The sequence below is a fragment of the Prunus dulcis genome, chromosome 2 (genome assembly GCF_902201215.1).
Source record: "Prunus dulcis chromosome 2, ALMONDv2, whole genome shotgun sequence".
Taxonomy (NCBI): Eukaryota; Viridiplantae; Streptophyta; class Magnoliopsida; order Rosales; family Rosaceae; genus Prunus; species Prunus dulcis.
In genome coordinates, this window is record NC_047651.1 from 15,224,054 (window position 1) to 15,249,017 (window position 24,964).

Here is a 24,964-nt window from a genome sequence, read left to right on the forward strand (position 1 = left end):
AAATTGATACCGTAGAGAAATTGCCACCGCCCACTACAGTAAAGGGGATTCGAAGCTTTCTGGGTCATGCTGGATTTTATCGGCAGTTTATCCAAGATTTTTCCAAAATCATGAAGCCCTTATGCAATCTCCTTCTTAAAGATGTAGAATTTAATTTTGATTCAAGGTGTTTGGAAGCATTTAATGTCTTGAAAGAGAAGCTTACTTGTAATGGCACTACATCATCCACGTACAAATCCTTACATCACTCACTCACTCACTCACTCACTCACTAGGCAGCCCCTTGACCAAAAAACCCAGTTTCCCACCACGCGCAGTTTCCAATATAAACTTTCTTACGTGTTTGTTTGTTTTTTGTTAGGCTGAGAACTCTGCCTTCAATTCATTTCACACCACAATTCACCCCTTGATATATCCCTCTCTCTCTCTCTCTCTCTCTCTCTCTCTCTTTCTCTCTACCACATAATCTATTCCATGTTCAGTTTGTGATGGGAAGAAAGTTTCATTAATTTGCCTTTGTCTTTCTCTTGGTAATGGGAAACCCTCATGACCCCACCCTCTCTCACAATTATTATTAGGTATTTAAGTTGAATTTCGAATACATGCCATTACTTGTAAATTATAGGTATTGTATAAATCTATAAGTGGATGAAATATGATGTATATTAGTTTATATCCTACTTAACTCCCCAACAAAAGAAGGCCTCTCTCCCTCTCTCTCTTTCTCATCCTACGGTCTTGCATAATTGAGCATATATGTAAATGTAACATGTCTTAGGTGGTAATTCTTCATTGTACAAATCAAGCAAGAGACGTCCCCATCTTCCCATCATTTAATCTACACATTACATTATTACATTACAGACACCTATAATAAAATCAATGTACCATTCCTATGCAAACACACACACACACACACATTGAGACGTACGAACTCAAAGATTTTTGTTTTGAATGAACTCTTCTTCTTATTTTTATTATTATTTTTTTCTTTTTCTTTTTATTGCTGCAACAACTTTTCGGTACCTGTAATTTTCTCCTAATATCAGTTAGTATACAATAAAGCCTGTCAGACATTTCCTTAATTTCCATTGCTATTATTAGCCACCAGCACTGGGACATAAAAAACCGACCCGGCCCCTATCTCTCTCTCTCTCTCTCTCTCTCTCTCTCTCAGCAACTTCTCATTGCCCCTTTTTCTCAATCTCAAACACTTTGGAGCCGGTCCTGTTTCACACAAATTAACACAAAATAATTGAAGAAGAAGAAGAAGAAAGAAATATATTACCTTCTTCTCTCTCTCTCTGCTCTACACATTAACACAAGAAATTCAAATTAAGTGAAGTCTCTTGGTCTCAAAATGAACCAGTGTGTTCCCAGCTGGGATCTTGATGACATTTCTACTCCACCTCCTCCTAGGCTCTCTCTTCGCTCTTCCACTCCATCTGCTGATGTCCCCATGTATGAATCAATCTCTCTCTCTCTCTCTCTCTCCTTGTTATATATGTACATGGTTTGGTTAATTAATTATCCAAGTGAAGCACTTAAATTAATTGTATGTATATGCAGGTTGAACTATGAAGTAGCAGAGCTGACATGGGAAAACGGCCAGGTAGCCATGCACGGCTTAGGTCTGCCGCGCCTGCCGGCGAAGCCCTCATTAACCACTGCGAAGTACACCACCTGGGACAAGCCCCGGGCAAGTGGCACCCTCGAGTCAATAGTCAACCAAGCCACCTCTACTTTGCCCCCTCCCAGTAAACCCCCCTTCGATTGTTCCGGTGGCGGCTCTAATGGGGAACTAGTAAGCTGGTTTGATCACCATCGCGCTACTGCTGTTCGTTCAACAGAAGTAACGCCCTCCACCACTATGACTATGGACGCTTTGGTTCCTTGCAGAAACCAAAGCGATAACTCAAGTAGTCATATGATGGAGTCCATGTCCATGCCTGTTGTGATTTCAGGCTCGGACGTGGTTGGGTGTTCCACTGGAGTGGAGTCCTGCAGTGGCGCTACAGGCGCCGCCACCCAGGATGACGACACCATGCTTTCAGGGAAACACGGGAGTTTGTCACGTGTCCCCGAAACACCGGAGTGGAGCAGCAGATCCCAGAGCGTGAGCGGTAGCGCGACGTTTGGGATGGACAGTCACCCTGTCACACTTGACAGTACAAAGGCAAGCGACCATGACTCCGTTTGTCACAGTAGACCACAGGCAAACTCTCCCTACTTTTACTCTGCTAATTAATACAAACATTTTCAATGATTTTAAGAAATAAGTTAACGTATTTATTCGTCTGATGATTGTTTTTTAAGTTATTTTATTTGTTTATTTATCATTACTTGTTGTTTTGTTATTTTTGAAGAGGGAGGCAGGAGATGATGAAGATGACAGAAAGAAACGAAGTACTGGAAAATCCTCAGTTTCTACAAAGAGGAGTAGGGCTGCTGCTATTCATAACCAATCTGAACGTGTATGTTATACATCTTCATTCAAATTATGTGGATTTTGCATCCAATTCAATCATCTTTTATACACAACATAACATGTTATTTTATTGGACTGTAAAATCAAATGTATTGTACGAAAAGACGTGGTTCTATTCGTAATTTACAATTTAATACCACCTATTTAAAATTGTATTTTCCATGAGGAGAGAGATACAGAACTCATAGCAAATGATTGGGTAGTATAAAGTAGGTGATAGATAGCATCAAAACAGTCCAAGGAAACAAAAGTATTTGACCATCTTCGGAAAGAAATTATCATTTGGGGAGATGGGGATTGTTTCGTAATATCGCAATTAATTTTTCTTAATAATCAAGTTCTTTGTTTTTTTTTTTCCTTCAGAAAAGGAGAGATAAGATCAACCAAAGGATGAAGACGCTGCAGAAACTGGTCCCAAATTCCAGTAAGGTATGATGTTCCACTTTTGGGTTTTGTGCACTATCTTTATGGTTTTAGTTCTATCGAATAATATTACGAACCAAAAAATATCTCAAAAATATCGAATACTTATTCATATGTATAGTTTCATTGTAAGGAATAAAAACCTTAACCTATTCTAATCGTAACTCATATATGATGTAAGAACGTATAATTAATGAACTACTAATTTACCCTCACACCCACGATAAGAGTAGTACCGTTCTCGTCGTCCACATCTTTTGAACCAAAGAAAAAAGATACCAATTATCACTTAAGATTTCACCGTTTGTCTTCATTCATAGGGAGGATGCATGTTCCAGGCTAGTGACAAAATAAAAAGCCACTTTCAAGGTACTTTGGTTTAAGAGTTTGATTGATAAGCAGGCAGGGCTGCCAATTGCCATAAATGTGGTCCAAAAATTGAATTTTGCATTTACATGGTTGTGGTGTTTTTGGTGAATTCGATGATCCTAGTCCACATATCCATTTTGCAACCAGGTAAAATTGGCCAGCAGGTTGTTCGCTATGGGGACAACTCCCTGCTTCCACATAAATCTTCCCAAGTGGTAGGCCCTAATGCTTCTGTATTGTGTTTGTCCCAAATAAGCAGTGACTTCCTTTGAATATTACGCATATAGTCTGTAACTTGTAGACCGAAGATGTGCAAAAATAGGATAAAAGATCTACTTATGGTACCTACAGTCTCAGTCAGTGCCTGTTCTACTAGTCTGTAACTGTCGCTCACGATTTTTGACCGTAGGTCACTGTGAGATTCACATTTAATCAACATTGGATTGACTTTGAAAAAAATCCGAAATTGAATGTGAAATGAATATTTTGTATTTTGTTGATGTCGGTTTTAGGAAAAGTTAATTGAGTGTATTATCTCAAGATAAAGTGAGCTACATTTAGAAACATGGGGGGCAACATTTAAGCTTGACATTTAACGTTTTATTTCAGACTGATAAAGCTTCAATGCTAGACGAAGTGATTGAGTATTTGAAAAATTTGCAAGCACAAATCCAAATGATGAGCAGAATGAACATGCCAGCCATGATGTTGCCAATGGCCATGCAACAGCAACTTCAAATGTCCATGATGGCCGCAGCCCCAAGAAACATGGGAATGGGAATGGACATGAACACTATGGTCCGCCCCAACATCCCGGGCATCTCCCCGGTTCTTCACCCGGCTGCATTCATGCCCATGGCCTCATGGGATGGCTCCGGTGGGGATAGGTCCGCTTCAGCAACAGTAATGCCTGATCCCTTGTCCGCCTTCCTTGCATGCCAATCACAGGTATGTTTATGCCTATACTATATGGAGAGTTTGAATATTTATATATAAAGTTACGTTGTGTTATCAATCTTGCATGTTATATTAGCAGATTTTAAATGAGCATTCTTAATTACCTTCTTTACTAAATGTGCACATTCTTTTCAGCCTATGACCATGGATGCGTACAGCATGATGGCAGCCATGTATCAGCAATTCCATCAACCGCCAGCATCTAGTTCTAAGAGCTAAGCTTTAAATTCATGCTCCATATATTGATTGATTTTAAGAAGGGCCAAGAGTTGGTTTCAACCCGTGAAGTTTCGAATGCTTTGGTGCGACCGATAGTTACTGTATATGATTGGTATTTAATGGGAACATTTAATGAAAATAATATTTTTGACTTCATGGAAATTCGTTTCACGGCTCAATCTAAATTGGACTATTTCAATTACATCAAGCTTACATTTTAAGCGTTATTTAATGAATTCACAAATGATGTGACTCGATTTATTGAATTGAACAACTATCCAACGTATTGTATCAATCAATTAACGTGCAAGTTCAGCAAGAAGAAACTATTGTACGAGGCAAAAGGATGAGAACATAGTTAAAAACTGAGTTGAGAAGTTGGAGGAATGAAATCATCAAATTTAAAACACACCCCAGTTTGATTGGGTTGGATTCTGACAGCAACAGATGGCCAACATCTAACATGCCATGCTTGCATAAAGATGAACATTTAAATGATTAATTGGATGCTCATTTGTCAACTTTGATCAACATGTCACCTCCCATATTCGTCAAAAAGGGTTCCTCTCATGTTATCATCATACTGTAGCTCGAATGACTCTGCCCAGTTTATTTGTGTATCTAAAATCTTGTTAATAAAGTACCCTCATTTTTATTTATTTTTAGTTTGAAAGTACCCACATTTTTTATGGTGCTTAAGATGCCAAGCTCCACTATCCAGGCTCCAGTATCCAACCAATTATCAGTCTTTCAGAATATATAACTTTCCTATTCATGAACTTCAAATTTATGGTGATCAAATTTTCTTTGCTCATTTGATATTGTTTAGATAAATAGTCATTCTGATATGTTATGAGATGTAAATAGTTAAAGAAACATTGTTAGTTTTTAGTCAATGGCTCCTCTCCAACAAATTATACATAAATAACTTAATTATATTAGCTTTAACATGTAGTTTTTGAATACTTATGTATCTTTATATATTGGTTATCCTAACTTTACAATTCTAGCTTCGTTCCTGCTCAAACGAGGGCTGAGATCAGTGATTGGTTATCCTAACTTTACAATTCTAGCTTCGTTCCTGCTCAAACGAGGGCTGAGATCAGTGTTGTAGCCCTTGGAGATTTTTGGGAAAAAAATAATCAAACTTATATATTTGCCCTGTTTTAAATATAGCTCAATGTGTATTAACCTATCAGAGTTCAAAAAAATTTAATTCTTTATGAATTTAGTTGCATGACAGCAATAAAAATACACATTAAATTAAGTACTTTTTCAATTTTGTTGTTGAGTTGAACATATTTTCATTTTGATAATATGTGGTTTCCAGTTGTATTAATATGTATTTGTTTTATGCTAAAGCTTATTGGAAATTGCAAGAGTTTTATAGCTCAAATAGTTAAAATCATTTACCCTTGACCTAGGTTGGATTTCTCCCTTCCCCAGTATAACTTGTGTCTAGAGAAAAAAAATAATATTGAAAATTAGTCAATAGAGCTATGAACTAATGTGTAAGTACATTTGAAAAAAAATAATCATAGATTTGCAGCTAATAACTTTAGCTAATTCACCCGTTGAAAATTTACTAATTCCGTCCTTCACTGAGATAAGCATTTCTATGTTTAACCGTTGCAAATATCCCTTATCTTTCTATCTCTATTCATGTGTGATAGGTAATGCGAACTTACAAAGGCGTAAGACCAGATGTGACTGGCTAAAAGGGCCATACTTTCTATGCATAAAGGAGCATGGTACAAGGAAAGTATAGGAGTAGATAATTGAGGTTCAAGGCTTCTGCTCTTTCTAATCAACCAGAGACGGGCCTAAATTTTCTAGATATGCATGGGACCTCAGTAGACAAATCTAGCAAGACGGTGCCACCTTGGGGCCTGCCCTGGCCCCCGGCCCCCCACAATTGTTCCTATACATATTGGATTATATAGTTGCAGCTCATATTTTGAAGAATAACAGACCATATAACCACTGTAGTGGTCCTTCCCAATGCAATTACTGTTGGGTGATTAGATGCAATTATATATCACATGTTTATAGTTTCACTTTACACAGTTAATACAGAGTAAAAAAAGGAAAGTAATGCCATATTAGTCGGTTAATCCTCCAATAATATTCAAAATCAATACCCTTTACAACCACCACCAAACCCTCAACACATACAATCCTAGCTCCGTCCCTATGTAGGATACACCAAACACATATTTATAGTTTCACTTTACACAATTAATATAGAGTAAAGAAAGGAAAGTAAAGCAATATTAGCCGATTAATTCTCCAATAATACTGAAAATCAATGCCCTTTTTATAGTCTATTATTTATTGTTGTAGGATTGAATTTTTCTTTCAGAAACTTGTGTTATAGTTTGGGCCCCCATATATACAATCCTAGCTCTGTACTTATAGGATACATCAATGGGGTTTGGTGTTGATGTGAATGCGAGGCCGGCCACTTTATGACCTTTTCTGAAATATTAGGAAACTTGAGAGAAGTGGTAAATGATTGAAGAGCGAGGAAAACGCTTGGACTAAGAGATCACCACACACCTTCTATTGAAAATCATAAGGTTTCTTTTATACTTTTTTTTTTAAAAAAAAATTTTAATTTTTTTATAGCTCGTAGCATCCTATTCGATCCTTTTAGTCATGTCGAATCAAAATGTATTGCATGTCCTTTCAATAAAGAAAAATGCAAACTGATTAGTTTTGGAGGTAACCTGGGATTGGATTGAATAAGATTCAAACTCGACATGAATTTTAAACTTTTTATCACATATGATCCTTAAGGTTTATGAAAATATCACTTTTGGTCCTTTATGTGTCAAGCTGAAAAGGTTAATAAAATAACACACTAAAAAAACAAAATTAAGATGCCTAATTGAGGACTACCACAGCCAACTGAAGGATTACCGTCGTCAAATCCATCGCATCTAACTTTTAAGCTAATGTAGAACATTCAATAGATATAAGAAAAACGTAATTTCCAGCGATCTAATTGCACACAACAACGAACCAATATGCATGAGATTATTAGACATACAACATGCATATAAAGAAGAACAAAAGTAAATTGGGTGAGTGAGAAACGTTGAAATAAAGTATGAAAGAAAGAGTACTCTTGTCCAATTTTTTTCAAGGACAAGCACGACGATCTATTAAAAAGGAAGTAGGTGCCGACTATCACCAAAAAACAAAAGGAAGCAGTGACTTGATTGGTTTGAACTCCACTTTCTTTCATCTTCCCTTCATCTTTCACAAAATTATGATTTAACTTCTTTCTATTATTGTAAACTTATTTCAGGGTTATCTACAATGCTAATCAGGTATTTGTAGATGAATGTTAATTCACTTACTATTTTTATCAAAGTACTTTCGTTTACTCACACACGCATCATAATACGTCGTTGCATTAGCTTTGAGTCAACAACGATGCATCAGCGTTCATAAGAATGTAACAACGGATAGAATCAACCCAGAGGTACATGTGATTGTGACCGACCTTTTAGCTTTAATTTTGTAAGGAAAAAAAAATTAATGTCAGCGTTCTACTAGCAATTTGCATGATTGATTTGTTGCTGTCACCTGTGGCTTTTGGCGACAAAGTCTATAAAGGCATTTGATGCGACTATTGGATGAGCACGCGTTGAATTAGACTTTTGCCGGCGAATCACATCTTGTCTGATATAACGATTTTTTTTTTTTTTCCGAATGTTTTTTATTTTATTTTGTAAGCTGGAGGAAAAACCTAAAATCCCTCAAATTTTCTAACTGCAATTAAAATGACAAATATAAAATAAATAAGAACAAAAAAAAAAAGTGTCATGGACCACAATCATTGAATAGATTTCACATAGGAAAGATGCCTTTAGGTTTAGGACCATTTGTATTGGCTTCTTTCAGGGTTGTTGTTTTCCATTCCTATCAAAGGAAAAACAAATGGTCATTTTCTTGTGCAATATGTGGGTTTAAATTTTTCTTTGAATCATCCAATGGGATTTGCCCATTTTGGGTTAACAGATATCTAATACGGAACATGAGGATTTTCCTTTGTCACTCTTGTTAGAGGTTAAACTACAATGCTCAATGAAAGGTTGCCTTGCCTATTAAGAGAAAGATGAGTTTTTCTATTTACACCTTATGAACATTTTATTTATCAAACCGTATTGGAGGAGGGGTTTTGAACGCAGGACTTATAAGCGCTAGTTATCTTATAACTTATTTAGCAACTTGAAGGCCTTTTCTTTCGATTAATGAAAGAGGAATTGAATAAGAGTGCTGCCATTTCCACGTTTTGTCATATTTCTCTACCCATCTTATCTTCAAATTTTTCAAAACAAATTTATCATTTATAAAATGACTTCTAAGGACTTAGGGAAAAAACCTCAACTCATTTATCCAAAATGTTTTCAAAACTTGCAAGGCAGATAATAAAAAACTGAAGGATCCAGAAAATCAAAATATTATATTAAAACATTTATATAGTACGTCAAACACAACTTGATCCTCTTTATATCTCAACTACTAATGTTTAGCAAAGAGAATTTGCTTGAATTAATAATTAAAGGATATTTTAGAAGTAATAGTGGATGGAAAGATATGATTATGTTTTTTCAAATTTACTATGTAAGGAAACAAAACAGAGAGTAGAAATAACAGCACTCTTAAACAAAGACTTTTTGGTAGATTATGATACATGAGAGTCGGGCGAGAGACGTGCGTCATGATGTGCATAGTCCATAAGTATGCCTAATTTGCGAAGCCCAGCAAGACCTTGGGAAGAACCACCATAGATGGGCCTTTGCTTTGAGAGCAACCAAAGGCACTGCTTATGGAAATGGGCTCTAAAGTCATAAGGTATGAGTTGGGTCGTTGTTAAAGGGCTTCACTAGAAAGGTTGGCTTTTAGCTTTTTTTGTTGTTGTTTTGGTCTGAAGGTTGGCTTTTAGCTTAAGAAGCAGAGTTCTGGATTCAGCTGTTAATGAGTTCTGTTTATTGTGGGCTTCGGCCTTTACCCTCTGATTTTTTATTTTTTTTGGTTTCTCTCACTTTGGTCCCAATCCCAATAATCACTTTTGTTCCAAGTTGATTCTTAAACTTTTGAAGTTTATATATATATTTGAGGGATACTTTTGTAGGGATTTCTCAAATAACTTATTTGAGGGATACTTTTGTAGGACTCATTCTACATTGTATTTCGCTAATTCAAATTGTCTATTTTTTAAATAATTATTGAAGGCTAACTTGGGGAGGGAAAAAAAAAAAGAAAAAAAAAAGAGACCAAAGTGGACAAGTGAAAAAGTTGAGGAGTCAAATTTGTAATTAACCCTAAAAGAATACTACCGTACAATTGGTCGACATGCTAAAAGTAGCACTATCTCTGGAAAGTGAGATAGGATTTTATAAATGTTGTTGGATTGAAATCGAAGAAAACAAATCATAATAAAAGGGAAAAATAGTTTGCATATGGATTGGATGTTTCCGTTCATATTGTGAGTGTCGGTGTGACTAATTTCTTGAGCCAAAAAGATTTTAGCATGCGGTCCTTCTTTTTCTTTTCTTTTTTGTCTTATTGGCAATTAGTATGGACTCTAATTTAAAATGGCTACATAAAATGAGATCGAAGATTTTATTTTATTTGCTAATGGGTTCCCACCATAATGGTGGGGGATTCTTCCTCCCCCAATGGAATACAGGATCGAGCTCAAGTCGAGTTTTCTTTCCTAACTATTTAAAAAAAATATTTTATTTTATTTTATTTCAATTTTGGTGTCGGCTCCTAATGATATACATTATTTTTGGCCACTCAATCTCATGCAGCATATAAATCAGAAAAAAACCAAAATCTCAATTATTGTGAAAAGATATTTGAAATGGCACAAAATCTGGGAGGATATCGTGAGTGACCCATTGTTTTTGTATCAGTTGGACCCATTGCTTTGTTTCTTGGTACCGAAACAAAGGCTGTATGTTCGGCCTGTTCTGCTTACTAGTGCTTGTGCCTCATAATAGTGTGAAATACAATTATCATGTACTGCTTCCATGGATTCATCCAAGCCACTTGTGATTTCTTAATCTGAGTAAGGTACATGAAAATGTATTGAAAGATTTTTCAGACTGAAATTCATCTACGATTTTGAAAACCCCATAAAATACTATTGGAAAATTAATTTGTTAAAATGTTATTATGAAGGTTCGGCAAAGGTTTGTAACTCAAGTTGTTAAGAGTAATTACCTTTGCATTTGAAGTTCTATATTTGAATCCTCCCTCTTTCAATATCGTTTATGTCAACAATACTATGATAGTTCGTAAAATATTGTGTCATCCTTACTTCATTGCCACATTTCTATTGTTAAGATTGCAGAAGGACGAACTAGCAGTCTACTACAACCAATATTGATGTCGTCCTCAATTTAAAAACATGCATAATCCGGGATATGTGAGATTTTATACAAAATACCTTAATACTTAGTAGTAGAACCATCTTAAATGAATGTATTTTATTTATTTTATTTTGTGAAATTTCTGGTACGGGATTTTACATTCTTCAGCACCTATATATGTCAACACATGGTAAAATGCACACTTTGACTTAATAGTACTCTCTTTGCAGATAGTAGTCTATCAGTTTAAGGAAGGAAAGAAAAGAGAAAGATGAATGGCTTTCATTTTCTGCAAGGAAAGCAGAGAAAGATATTGGCCGTACCGCCAGCTGCAAACCAAGATATGTGACACTGATGAGTCAAGCCCCATATGCACGTGTAACTTCTTCTTCTACTCAGTGCAAGTGCCACTTTGGATTTGTACAATCACACAAACCTCGAGGAAAAGTCAATCTTTAAATGCCGTCTAGTTCTCTGGGCCCAAATACACCAGCTCAAAGACCTACCAGCTATGAATGCTCCTCCTCCTCCCTCTCCTTCTCTCCTCACTCAGCCCTCTCTTTCCCATGCCTTTCTTTGTCCTTCAACCGACTGTCGGCGGGAATTTAATAATAAATATCAAAATCTTGTTTGTTTTGAATAGAAAAAAGAAGGGTCAATAATAATAATAACAAATCAAATGTGTATATGCGTTTTGTGTTAATATACAATGGGAAAGCTGATCTGTTTGTTTGTACTCTGCCTTTACAAATAGCAGGCACATATCTTATTGTTTGATTTCATCTTTTAGCTTCCATCCACCTTCCAAATGTCTCAAAATCGAGAAAAATTTAGTTACAACGGAAATAATACTGTTTTGTTATCTTCGACTAATAATACTATGTTACGTAAAAATATTAAAACAAGCATTATAGTGTTATTAATCGAAAATAATAAAATAATGATATTCTCGTTTCTTGGGAATCTTTCTCCTCAAAACCAATGTCACTTGACTCATTTCTCTAAATTTATTTTTGTATTCACTTGGCATCACCCGAGTCTCAAAATTTCCTATTTGTATATAAACTCTCAACCCCAAAACTCTTTCACCACAAAACCCCCAAAATCTTATAAGCCTCTCTTCTCTCTTCTTCTCACTCAAGTTTAATAAAATACAATTTGCAAACATGGTTTCATCATCGACATCAACATCTCTCATAATCTCTCCAAGAAAGCTCAGATCAGATTTGTATTCTTATTCATACCAAGAAGATTCAACTACCCCTCTGGTGGTTAATGTTCTTGCTTCTCTGATTGAGAGAAGCATGGCCAGGAACCAGAGGATTGCCAAGAGTTGCAGCAGCCCTTGGTACATGTCCAAGGACATGAAGAAGACTCGGATTTTTGAGTGCCATGAGACCCTGGACATGACAATCCAATCCTATCTGGAGAGGATTTTCAGGTACACCAGAGCTGGACCTTCTGTGTATGTGGTTGCATATGTTTATATTGATCGGTTTTGCCAGAACAATCCTGGGTTTAAGATCAATGTCACAAATGTTCATAGGCTTCTCATCACAACTATAATGGTGGCTTCTAAGTATGTTGAAGACATGTAAGTCTCTCTCTCTCTCTCTCTCTCTCTCTCTCTCTCTCTCTCTCTCTCTTTGTATTTCAGTTTCTGATATGTAATCTTGATTCTTGAACAGGAATTACAGAAATTCTTACTTTGCAAGAGTTGGAGGATTGACAACCAATGAATTGAACAAGTTGGAGCTTGAGTTTTTGTTCTTGATGGGGTTCAAATTGCACGTCAATGTGAGTGTGTTTGAGAGCTACTGTTGTCACTTGGAAAGAGAAGTTAGTATTGGAGGAGGCTACCACATAGAAAGCACATTGAGATGTGCAGAAGAAATCAAAACCAGGCAAAATGAAGAGAGAAGATATAATCAGTTTGCTGGTCTTTTGTTATAAATCAAATGAAACAATTTCCAATACTTTTCTTTCCTCTTTGTGGGATTTTAGTCCACCAATTCTTTTGTACATATTTCTGTATAATCTGCGATGTAATTTTGGGGGGTTTACTTAGGGAAGCCGACACAGAGTGATGTGTAAAACTGTTATATCTTTTTTAGTAAGAAAAGTATGATTTTCCAAATTGGCCTAATTGGTTGTTTATCCAGACGTAACATTAGTTTTCTTGGTAAAGTAAGCTTTAAAAATGCATAAACTTTGATTGCATCCAAGGGAATTGGTAACTCTGAATACAATGTAGAAAGCCTGCAAAACTATTGGCATTTTTCTTGTGTTCTGAAATGCATCATTGCTTTTGATGTGACATTTTGGAAGTTTTTAAACGGACCATGGAAGTGATTGGATATTCCATCTGAAAGCAATTTGCAGAACCCATTTACACATATTTAACAGCTGGGGGAAGATAACCCTATTTTGAGAGGCCGCTGCTGCCGTCCAGGGTGTTTTAAGGGTTATTAGTGGATTTTTACTTTTGGGTCAATAAGGGGACAAGTTAAGTAGAAAGATGTCATGAGAGTTCGAATATGAGACTTGCATAATATTACGAGAGTTTGAACATGGGACTTGCATATATAAGTTAATGTCATTTTTCACCGGATTAGACTTAGTTGACATTAATTTTTTTTTTTAAAATTTCTGCGAAGAGTGAAAAAGTTGACTTAGTTATGTTGGTAGTTTTACCTTAGAGACATGATAAGAATGTTTTTATTTAAATAAAAAAATATTTAAAAAAAAACTACCACCCAACTTTTCTTACCTTCTTCTTTCTTTTTACCCCCAAAAGATCTTACACCTTTTAATTACTTCGAAATTGTTGTATGATAAAAAGATTTTGTTTTTCACACATGGGCACATGCAGATCCATATATTTTTAATCAAAGTAAACAAGAAAGGACGACAGGCCATTTGTAAAGCATATAAAGCATATATTTGAAGAATTGACCTTCTCATTTGATCAATAATCTTGGATTTGAATTGGTTAATTAAACTTTAATATTATACTTAACGCCTTACAAAGTGGCAAAGGATCAAGATTATGATGCATCATTACCAGCGAGCGACAGACAACAAGTATAAGTAGGAAAGTGGGAGGAAAAGTGGGTGAAAGAAAGCAATCGCAGCGGTGGAGAGGAGAGGACAACAAGTGGTTGAAAGAAGACAGACAAGTTTAGAAATGATCAAATGACTACTTTAAACACTATTTTCCTTGATAATGAAATTTAACTGTCCCCACATGTTCTTAGGTATACTTTTGCTTTCCTCTTTTCCATTAAACAATATTACCAAACGATGATGAACTTGGAACCTTATTCCATTTCACCTATGAACTTTCAATTCGGTTTTAATTACCCTTTAAACTTTTCCTTCATGCCAATCTCCCCACAATCACCAATTTGGTCAAAATTTTCTGTTAGTTTCCATCATGTGCAACAAACATGACTAACCTTTTAACGTATATATGTCAATCGACGTTGCAACTAGGTTGGTGGGAAAATCATAGGGTAAGGGACATAGTGAAAGTGGTTAAAAAGCATGACATGCAAGTTCTTTGTCTATATTTCTTTAGGAGAGGTTTGGTGATCCTTGTGGTAATATTGACCTTTCAATAAAACGGCTATGGCCTAATCACAATAAGACATAATTGTGGTTCTACTTTAACCCATCTATATATCTTTAGAGCTACTAATCATCTTTTTTTTTTAAAAGGATTTTGTGTTCAACTATGACTACAACTATAACTACATGTTACTAAAGCTAAAACTTTGGATGAGATTTTTGGTAATCATAGATTCCCCTGGAACACAATTATTTGGAAGGAAGATGACATATACATTTTTTAGAATAGAGATGCGACTACTAAGTAGTTTGATAATGACTTTCAGTGACATACTAAGATATCGACTGAGGGTTAAACGGGATGAGCGATCTATCTTTATTTTATTTTATTTTTATATAAGAGATATTGGGGGATATGAATGTTTTCTCACTCAAAAACTGCCAAATTGTATACAAATCAAAACTCTTTTCCATGGGATTAGACCGCATTGACTGAACGATCCACTTTCTAGTTGACTATTATAAGGACTTAAGATAATGGATGCCATGGTTGGTAAAAAAAGACCAGCTAGCCATGCCTCAACATTTTGTTGATGATATTGGGTGTACGGGTAGAAAAGAATATGTTAGGTGGTGAGTCTTACAAAATTCTGAGGGCAGTCATGGACCTGAAATTTTATGATCAGATAGTCAACTTTTTCATACACAATGCAATTCCAGCTATTGAACATATCCAAACCAGAAGTAGAAAAAAAACATATAAAAGATAAAAGGAAAGAAGGATGAAGCTCTCATAAAATAAGCTAGTTGTTGCTTATGAGCTTAAATATAATATGTGAGCCAGAATTGGTGGGATTGTGTTTATAATTTGGCAGCACCATTCTTTACCACCGCTTTTCTAAGTGACCAAATACACTTTAAAATCCTCATTGCATTTACTTTATCATATATACAACAAAAACTGTCCCCCCCACCTGAAACCCTCTCTCTCTCTCTCTCTCTCTCTCTCTCTCTCTCTCTCTCTCTCATTAGTGATTTAGATGCAAAGTTTCACTTGACTTGTTGATACTTGTAGCTTATCCACCTCTTTTTTTGAGTTTTTTTATTTTATTGTTATGATACGTTATATCTTTTTTATTATTCTGAGTTTGTAATTTTAGAATGTTAATGTTAGAATTTTTTAAATTTTGTGTGATCATTAGTAGAGACACACTAAATTATCTTAATTTCGATGTTAGATTGCTTCATTATTGTAATAATCATTTGTAACTTATGGTTAATTTGGTTTGGTCCTTTATTATTAGTGATTTTTTTTTTTATAACTGAATTATGAATACAATCCCACAATTTTTAAATATAAAAAATAAAAAATTCTTGGGTCCTTCAAGTTCTGCTTTCACATTAATTAGGTTCCTTAAAATCAAATATTGTATAGTATATCACAAGAAAGAACCAGTTTTCCATGTTACAAAACAGGTTGCAGGAGTGTATAAAAATTATAATATTACAAGATCCACCTTTCCCAAGAAGAGAGAGTAAAAGGCTCTCCCCCTCTTGTAATTTCAGCTCCCAAGTCACACATTATAAATTAATTTTAGATATTATTTAGTGATCAAAGTCTAGAAAATGCAAGATTTTGGAAGTTTGTGGAAATGCCCAGAAAGTGCATGAGCTCTAATAATTTTTATGTCTTCTGTTTGTGGGTACTTTTTTTATTTCTCCATGCTCTTGAAAAACAGGCTCTAACAAAACAATTTAAAATACAAGAGAAGGTGGATTTGATGTTTTCTGTAATCTTTTTTTAATTATTGTATAAAAATAAGTTATAGGTGAGAGGGACAATGATAGGGGAATCTCTTCTACTTTATTTTTATTTTACTTTAAATGATGAGGCCAGCTCAATGTCTGGAAGGTATGGAGATTAGGATTTAGTAACCCATATATGAACCAGATTAGTTGTTCATATAAACATATTGTTTTTGGTTAAACAGACATGTAATCAGATCTTAATTTGGTTTGTGCCCCCATGTCCATGATCACTGACCTAATTTAACTCTCTCTTAATTTCTTTTGGTGAACAAAATTAAGGTTATGGGTGCCATTTCTTGTCTAATTATGATTAAGAATCAAAGAAATGAGTGGTTGGTTTTGGTTGGAACAGAGATTGGTTTAGGGTGTTCCGAATTATCTCCTAGTCCATCAAAAAGCTGCTGATCTATCTTCTCCTTGACAAGTTTTCAGTTTTAATTTTAATCAAGTCAGTTGTCCACATTAAAAAAAAAAAAGGAGAAAAATACTGAAAATGGCTTTTAGTATAATTCAAAACAAAACCAAACTCAGACTAGTTATATTGAAATCAACGGAAAATGGATTTTGTGAAAATGATTTAAAATTTTAGAAAGTATTTGTGTAATTTCATAAATCTCAAGGAATTTTGTGAAAGAATCAAAAACATCAAAGGGTGTTGGTGTAACTAAATATATTTTGGTGCATTTAGAAATCTTACACATTGTGGCCCAAAAACACTGGCTGAAATTTGGTGGTTTGGTCCGTTAGAATCAACAAGGGTTGGCCCATAAACAATGACCAAAATTTGGTGGTTCACAATTTCAATTGCCCTTTGAATATTCATTTTTCACTCAACAAGGAAGGACAATGTCGTCATACTTTGGTCCATTGACTAGGCCTTTACTATTTTGGGCCCGTAAATACACAATTCAATAAGGTCAATTGAGTAAAATTATACTATGATAAATTCACTTTTTAAAAAATTAGAATTTGATATGGGTTTTAGGAGAATTTGGGCATGGGCTCTTTAGTGGAATTTAAAGACAGGCTTTAAGGCTGAATGGACTTGGGTTATATTGTAATTTCATAACTTCCCTTTCTCTATTGTGTTTGGTTATCGGCCTTGTCAAGGGGGTTTGATTCTTCCCTAACCTTACAAACAAACAATACATTGGCTTGTTTGCTAGGGAAGATTATCTATAAGAGGTTGATGACTAAAACTTATTCCTCCGAAAATGGTAAGATTAGAAGGGATAAGTTTTAGTCATCAACTTCTTATGAATAGTCATCCTTTATCCACAAAGTTAGACAATAATATCCATATTATGTTTTAAATGCACATGAAATGTAGGCATTTTACTAGTCTAGTCTAGTCCTTCCTAACAAACGAGGCCTTAGTTTTTAGTATTTGGTGATCAGTCATGCATGACATGATATGTTGAGTGGTTTGGTGATTTTGTTTCTTGAGTTATTGCATCTGACTTTCTCATGATTTTGGACCTTAAATACTATTTGGGTTCCACATGATTTTGGCTCAAAATTGCATGTTCTTATCTTAACTATTAAAATGGGAATATGCCTTTGATAGCCTTTTCAGTTAATGATATATTCAAGGACAAAACTTGTTCAGATGTTCAGTTTAGGAGCAAAGTGGTTCATTCTGTTTCACCTACTAGAACCTTCATCCATTTCCATTTCGGATTTTCCTTCCCACCTTAAACCTTTCTTTTTTTAGTTTCTCTCTGAAAGTGATAGCCATCTAGATCATGTGGTGCCTCCCTCAATGCATTGAATTTAGATATATATCTTTTTCTCACATGATGGTGCTAGCAAACCAAAATCAATCACCCCAATTAGCATGGCTAGTCCTGGGCAGTGCGAACCAAGGAGCATCGAATCCATGTCCAATCAAACAACATTATCACACTTCATCACTGAACTAAACGTGTCTTCATGACAGATAACTGTGTTTATTACTTTTACTGTTTTATGGTATCAATTCATGAAAGATACAATATTTTCATGTTAGATCATATGAGTGTCAAATCTAAGTTTCACACAAAGTCGTCAAAATCTAAAAATCAGTCCTGTCAATAGCCAAATTGGTCACTAATGCCTTAGGCCAAAACCCAAATAATGTAGAAAAAATGGTGAAAAAAGAAGAGATCGACTTGAGATCATGGCAAAGCAAGCAAACATGTCAACCAACAACCATTCCCATGCTTGACGAAAATAGATAAGACAAAAGCCATATTAGGTCTTTGGAAAAATAAGGCTGGCTAGAATTACGTACTTTTGACCAAAAATAAAAATAAAAAGAATTATCCGTGCCCAAATTTCGCCAAATGCCCGTAATATGAATTTCAATGATGTGTACACGCACGTGGAGGAATGGGTATATTTCCGACCGTGTGATCTCACTTGATATGACGTGTTGGGCTGTGATCGATTTTCAACTGTCAACAAACCGCCATTAACGGCTGCATCAACGAACTCATTTCGCTCTCACCTTAGTAAAAACCGAAAAACCGGAAATCTTGTACTTGGACTTTGAGGTTATTATGTACTCAGCTCCTTGAAAGGGGGGTTCTATGGATTATTTACAAGGACTGCAATAATCTGGTGGGTCCGAAGCTACGTTGGACCCCACCAAGTAGACTCGGGTTTACTTTTATAGTTCGAACTTTTAATATGTTTTGTTCAATTAATTAACCACATTGACATTAAGAACGTAAATAGCAACAATTATTTAGTAACGAAATTTATGGTTAATTTAGTCATTATAAAGAAATTAACTAGCTTACTGTTTGGTGGTACTAATCTCTACTTAGAATTTTATATTCGACTCACATGAATAGAAGAACAATATGTATTTGTTATGAATTCGATACCAAATTGTGACTAATCCATTGTTCACCCATTAACAAAAATTTGTAAATATCCCACATAATTTGTATAATTATAAAGAAGAGAGGAAAAAAAACTTGTATAAATGATAAATTGGATGTTGGATTAGTGCCAGATAAAGATATGGGTTATTTAGAGATTGTTTGACTTTTAATATGAATTTCTTTTCATGAAGATATTTTTTTGAAAAAAGAACGATAGTATATTATTGATAGTAGGATAAGTAACAGTACCAAAAAATCGGGCTATGTCGTCGGAATATGAATATATTTAATATGAAGAGTTGGATTACAAATCCATTCTTGTACTATTAAATTCAAATTAAAAGTCAAGCAATATAGCATAACTACAAATGCACAATACCTAGGTACGAAATTAAACTATGCCATTAAATTAATAAAAAATCATTTGGGGTTTCGGTACAGTTTAAAGAATAATCTCTACAATTACAGAAAGAATCAACCTCGGTTGAAAAATAACACCTACCAATTCAATTGCATGAAGTACTAGAAAAGAAAGCATTCCGGCGTATTTTATTCACTTGTATATACAGATATGAATGCAATCTTTTGAGGAAATAAAAAAGGTTTCATGATTTGTCTGTGCCCATGGAATATATACTTCATCTTCATATGTATATGGCATTGGTTTTAAATTTCTTGACGTGATTGCTTACCCATGTTGTCACATATATATATATATATATATAGTACTGATCATAGTATGCCCATACCAAATATGCTCATGGAGCACATAATTTGCGGCAATAATTATTTTAGTGGTAAGATTTTAATAGAAGTCATGGATTAAAAACAGTATAATTCTCTAAGAAATTAATCTTTATTCTTTTTGGGTGGGACAATACATTATCACTTTGCTTGTGGGATCTAAAGTTTATTTTATTTTATTTTATTTTTAAATGAAGAAAAGTTTAGGGGGAGATTGGTTACTCTCACCACCAGCGCCATGGCATACTCACAACCTTGAACCGGAAGGACTTACTTGTGGTATCCAATTGCCAGTTGCTATGGGTATGAATTTATGTAGGAAATTACAGATCGGACCAACGAGGACTGCGGATAGCTAGACTCGAACACTAATGAGGCTACACACAGTGCAATGACCTTAACCGTGTTCATTGGGACTTGTAGAAAATTTCCTAAGGATATCATAAGTCTTCCATTTAAAAGCTTCTTTCCACACATCTGTGACCTCTTATTTTCTTAACCGTGTTCACCGGAACTCTTTTATGTATTGATTAAATTTATATAACACGACGAGGACTGTAAATCATTGATTGATCTCATGTTAGAAACATATTTCATCGAAATCGTTTCTGGAGCTCGCCTTTTGATATTGGATTTGTTTGAGGATGGGTGGCTAAAAGTTCCATACTCCATGTTTGCTGATGACAATCTATGAAGTGCGAATATATATATATATATATATATATATATATATATATATATATATATATATATATATACGAACCCAAGAACCTCAAATGAAGAGCATACGTGAAGTGAAGGAGATGTTTGTAATTGCAAAATCAAACTGACTTTCTATTTGTAATAAATAAATAAAATCTGGGTTGGTTCTTAAGAAAATAAATTATCACACGTGGCATTCAATAATTGGGTGCGTTTGAAAGTGATAAGCCTCTGCTTCAGTTGTTCACACTCTATAAATACCAGCCAATAATCCATTCAAATTCAAATCTGGCAAATAAGCCAAGACTTCAATTGCCCCTGGTTTACTAGACTCATTAAGTAAGCAGATAATGGCTCTTGTTCTTCAACCTTCATTGTCCATGTTTACTCTTGTAACCTTGTTTTCTATTCTACTGAACCTAAACCCTAGCTCATGCTTCAACCCAAAACTCTTCAGTGTGTCAAGGCTTCAGTCTGACGCTGACTGGGCGGCAGCCGGTGCAACTTGGTATGGAAACCCCGACGGTGCCGGGACTGATGGTAAAGGATATATATATAGAAAAATTATTTTGGTTATTTATGTTCATATCAAAATACGTGACTTTTGTCTCATGATTTTAGGTTTTACATTAGAAATATACATTTTAATTATTGATCTTGTGTATAGGGGGTGCTTGTGGTTATGGCAATGCTGTAGAAAACTCTCCATTCTCTAAAATGGTGTCTGCTGGAGGCCCTTCTTTATTCAAATCAGGCAAAGGATGTGGAGCTTGTTATCAGGTCAAACATATGTAGCGGCTTATGTATATGGATGTGACACAAATATTGAAAATTAATTTATGTGCTTATACAAAATAATTTCAATTTCAATTTTAAGAATATATTACGAAGCTAAAATTAATAACACAAATTTCAGGTGAAGTGCACGACGAATGCTGCATGCTCAGGGAACTCGGCCACTGTCGTTATAACCGATGAGTGCCCCGGATGTACTTCAGAGTCGGTTCACTTTGATTTGAGCGGCACTGCGTTTGGAGCCATGGCAGTTTCCGGCCAGGAGGGACAACTACGGAATGCTGGAGTCCTGCAGATTCAATATAAAAGGTAAAATAAAAAAATAATATGTATAAAAGAAAGCTGAATCTCCTATACCGTCCTCTATGGTCAATCTTCTTCCGTTTTATATTTCAATTACCGAGAAGAATATTCTTTTACCAAATAGTCTGTACATGTCATTCAAAAGTCAATTTGAACTATTAATTACATGGATGCCATTTAAATATGTGATTTGAATCTACAATTTATTGTAACGCAACGTGTCAGACTTGCAAAATGATATTACCCCTATTCTTAATATATGTACAGAGTGGACTGCAACTATCCTGGAGTGACCCTCATCTTTCGTGTCGACTCGGGTTCAAACCCTAACTATTTTGCTACCCTAATCGAGTATGAAGATGGAGCAGGTGACCTAACTGAAGTTCATCTCAAGCAAAGTGGTGGAGACTCGGACTCATGGCTTCTCATGCAGGAATCTTGGGGTGCTGTTTGGAAACTTGACTCAGGCTCAGCATTGCAAGCCCCATTCTCTATTAGGCTCACTGCAAGCGACGGCCAAGCCCTTGTAGCAAACAATGTCATTCCGGATGGTTGGCAAGCCGGCCAGACTTATCGATCCCTTGTAAACTTCTAATCCTAATAAAATCTGGGATATTGTACTGGTTTGATGATTTAATAAATAAGATTAATTAGTTGCCAGTAGTCAACTTAATTATTGATCGTTCGTCACTGAAATCGGTTTGTCTTTATGAAGAAATTCCGTAAGCTGCCAATTGTGGAAAAATATGTTACCTTTTCTTCATGGTTTAGACATATTTATTATTATTTTAATTAGTAGTATGATCTTGAGGATTTTATAGATCGTTGAAAATGAATCAGGCCACATTTGGACTTAATTGGATCACTTACCACCGTGAAAGATGTCATGAGCTGCAATATGATTAGACAACTTACATATATATTTACATGTCATTTGTCACATAACTAAAAATTAGGATTTAAGTTGGTGTCGCTAGCATTACTATTAATTCATATATATTTAGCTTCGTATATTCACGTGCATACGGATGATTAGGGGGGCGCCCATAAACCAGATAGATAAATTCCAAAGGAAAATCATAAGAAAATAATCAATTTGCAGAAGTCTCTGTTTATTATTGCATACTTCAGCAAAGGTTTATAAGCCAAAGACCATTACATCAGTAAAATTGTGTGCATTTTATTTTCTGAATAAATAATATGTTTTTGTAGCCTAGAATTTTAGGGCTTTGCACAAATAGGCCCATTCCAACATGACATATTATACAAAAATTTTTTTATAGAACCTATTGAAGAGAAAAATCCAAAACTAGTCACTTGTCATTTTCTAATTGGTTCTTATAAAATTTTAACACACTAAGAACCAATTGGAAAATAACAAATGACTAGTTTGGAGTTTTTCTCTACAAATAAGCTCTATATGAATTTTTATATAATATTTCATGCTAAAATGAGTTTTTGAACAAATATCTTAAGGGGTTCAGATTGAAGGGCTACAACAACAAAGTGTCTCGGCTCCCATGGGTATGCAACGTCCGTTATTAAATTGCCTCTTAGCGCAATCTTGTACACATTGCAGCATTCCAAACGACGGTCCGCAGGTTTCATAGCAAAAGGGGTCAGGTGCCTCCTTCACTCCCACATCTACATTCAAAATACATAGCATCAATGCCAAAGTGACAATGCATGGCCAAAACAAAAAACAAAAAATAAAACTAAGTGACAATAATTTATACTTCATTGAAATAAACTTCATATAATCAAATAAACTGATGTCAAACTACAAGTTTAAATTGTTAGAATTGAAACTACATGGATCGAAGTGAAAATTTTAGTAAACTAGATAGATCAAAGATGCTTGAAAAATGTGATATTTGAAAATATAAATAAAAGTTTCACTTCCCAAAAACAAAGAGGACAAAGTACTCGAGAGAAAGAGAGGGGGGAGTACCTGCGTTAACTAATAGGGAAGCCATTGCCATGGCAACTAAAGAGAGCACAATAATTTTTTGTAGTCCCATTGTTTTTCTTCTTCTTGTATATGGATTGGAAAACCCTATACGAGAATAACTCACTTATATAGAGCAACCTGCCTACCTACCACACAAAATATATCATTTATGAGTCTGAAAGGAGAGTCACTGGTTTAATTAGATAGCTTAATATTTCCATTTATTGTATTTGGCATGAGAATTTTTTTTCTTGGTTAACATTTTGGCATAAGAATTTGGTTCTCAAGTTTTTCATTTTTATAGTATTAAATTTCTTGAATGGGTTTTGGTATAAGATTTTGGCATAATATTAAAAAGGGAATCTCGAGCCTCAACATTTAGTATTCGTGCATTTACACGTATTTAAGATAATATCAACCATTAAATTAATCTAATAAATTTAAATAAGTCCACATCATCATAATTGTATTAAACCAAAAACAACCATTTACACCTTATCATAACTATCCAATAACTTTGAAATATAAAATAATATAAAATAAAAGTACCCCAACACACAGCCAAGGACAACCATGGCGCTCTCTCTCTCTCTATTTGGGATTACTGACTCTCAACAAGGCCTAGGAAGAGATTTTATGAAATTCAGATCTTTTTAACAGAGTACTGCAATTAAATATGCAAATTCATAACTGAAAATTAATTGGCCACAAATACTACATATAAAAATATTATATGTGCCTGCCAACTAAAGAACCAAGTTATAATAAATAAAAAGGTGTGAGAGGAAAAGAGAGTGAGGGGCGGCTGCCATGGATGGCAGCGGGGGTAGGAGGGATGGTTGCTGCTTGTTCGGGTACCTTTTTTTTTATAATTGTTTTTTTATTTTTAAATTTCAAAGTTATTGAAGAGATATAATAAGGTGTAAATGGTATGATTAACATTCTCTTAAATGTATGAATGCTAAATGTAAAGGCTTGAAATCTTTAAAAACATTTTGGATGGGTATGGATCTTGCGGTATCAAGTTGGGTAACTTTTCATAATTATTCCCTTCCCATTAGGAACTGGATCTCCCCCAAAACCCCCACCCTATAAAAAAAAAAATAAAAAAAAAAAACATTTGATAGATTAATTACTCTAAATTAATATATACAAATAGGGAGATTTAAATTTAAGTGTAAAGAAATGGGTACACTGTTATGACCAACGGCGATAACTGTTAGAGAGATCCTAGTTTAATTAAGATATTTATTTCCTAGTTCATTAGGATTATATTTCTTTTCTTTTTGTACAGATATTGTGTAATTAGGTTTTTATCTTGTTACATAGTTTGACCCTACTAGGATTACATCCTTGTACTATAAATACCTTC

At 34.8% G+C, this 24,964-nt stretch overlaps 3 protein-coding genes across 4 annotated transcripts; all 3 read left to right on the top strand.

The window, feature by feature from the left end:
• Positions 1-1,180: 1,180 nt before the first annotated feature.
• On the top strand, positions 1,181-4,620 carry LOC117617254 (transcription factor UNE10). The gene is made up of 6 exons (XM_034346556.1): positions 1,181-1,461; positions 1,570-2,215; positions 2,367-2,474; positions 2,852-2,917; positions 3,890-4,228; positions 4,373-4,620. The coding sequence occupies exons 1-6, from the start codon at positions 1,361-1,363 to the stop codon at positions 4,454-4,456; spliced, it is 1,344 nt and encodes a 447-aa protein (XP_034202447.1). The 5' UTR covers positions 1,181-1,360; the 3' UTR covers positions 4,457-4,620.
• A 7,279-nt stretch (positions 4,621-11,899) lies between these two features.
• LOC117617255 (cyclin-U2-1-like) lies at positions 11,900-12,994 on the top strand. 2 transcript variants are annotated; one of them, XM_034346558.1, is made up of 3 exons: positions 11,900-12,289; positions 12,395-12,442; positions 12,537-12,994. In XM_034346558.1, the coding sequence occupies exons 1-3, from the start codon at positions 12,015-12,017 to the stop codon at positions 12,799-12,801; spliced, it is 588 nt and encodes a 195-aa protein (XP_034202449.1). In that variant the 5' UTR covers positions 11,900-12,014; the 3' UTR covers positions 12,802-12,994. The 2 variants fall into 2 exon arrangements, with proteins under 2 accessions (XP_034202449.1, XP_034202448.1); XM_034346557.1 differs by having other exon boundaries at positions 11,907-12,442.
• A 7,853-nt stretch (positions 12,995-20,847) lies between these two features.
• On the top strand, positions 20,848-22,370 carry LOC117619535 (putative expansin-B2). Its single transcript, XM_034349516.1, has 4 exons — positions 20,848-21,083; positions 21,211-21,323; positions 21,460-21,647; positions 21,909-22,370. Exons 1-4 carry the CDS (start codon positions 20,894-20,896, stop codon positions 22,234-22,236), a joined length of 819 nt encoding a protein of 272 aa, XP_034205407.1. The 5' UTR covers positions 20,848-20,893; the 3' UTR covers positions 22,237-22,370.
• The last annotated feature ends 2,594 nt before the right edge of the window (positions 22,371-24,964 follow it).

Coding starts and splice junctions, on each gene's coding strand:
- LOC117617254 (XM_034346556.1), top strand. CDS start 1,361: ATGAACCAGTGTGTTCCCAGCTGGGATCTTGATGACATTTCTACTCCA. Junction 2,216..2,366: donor TTTGTCACAGTAGACCACAG/GCAAACTCTCCC, acceptor TTATTTTTGAAG/AGGGAGGCAGGAGATGATGA. Junction 4,229..4,372: donor TCCTTGCATGCCAATCACAG/GTATGTTTATGC, acceptor CATTCTTTTCAG/CCTATGACCATGGATGCGTA.
- LOC117617255 (XM_034346557.1), top strand. CDS start 12,015: ATGGTTTCATCATCGACATCAACATCTCTCATAATCTCTCCAAGAAAG. Junction 12,443..12,536: donor TCTAAGTATGTTGAAGACAT/GTAAGTCTCTCT, acceptor ATTCTTGAACAG/GAATTACAGAAATTCTTACT.
- LOC117619535 (XM_034349516.1), top strand. CDS start 20,894: ATGGCTCTTGTTCTTCAACCTTCATTGTCCATGTTTACTCTTGTAACC. Junction 21,324..21,459: donor GATGTGGAGCTTGTTATCAG/GTCAAACATATG, acceptor CACAAATTTCAG/GTGAAGTGCACGACGAATGC. Junction 21,648..21,908: donor CTGCAGATTCAATATAAAAG/GTAAAATAAAAA, acceptor ATATATGTACAG/AGTGGACTGCAACTATCCTG.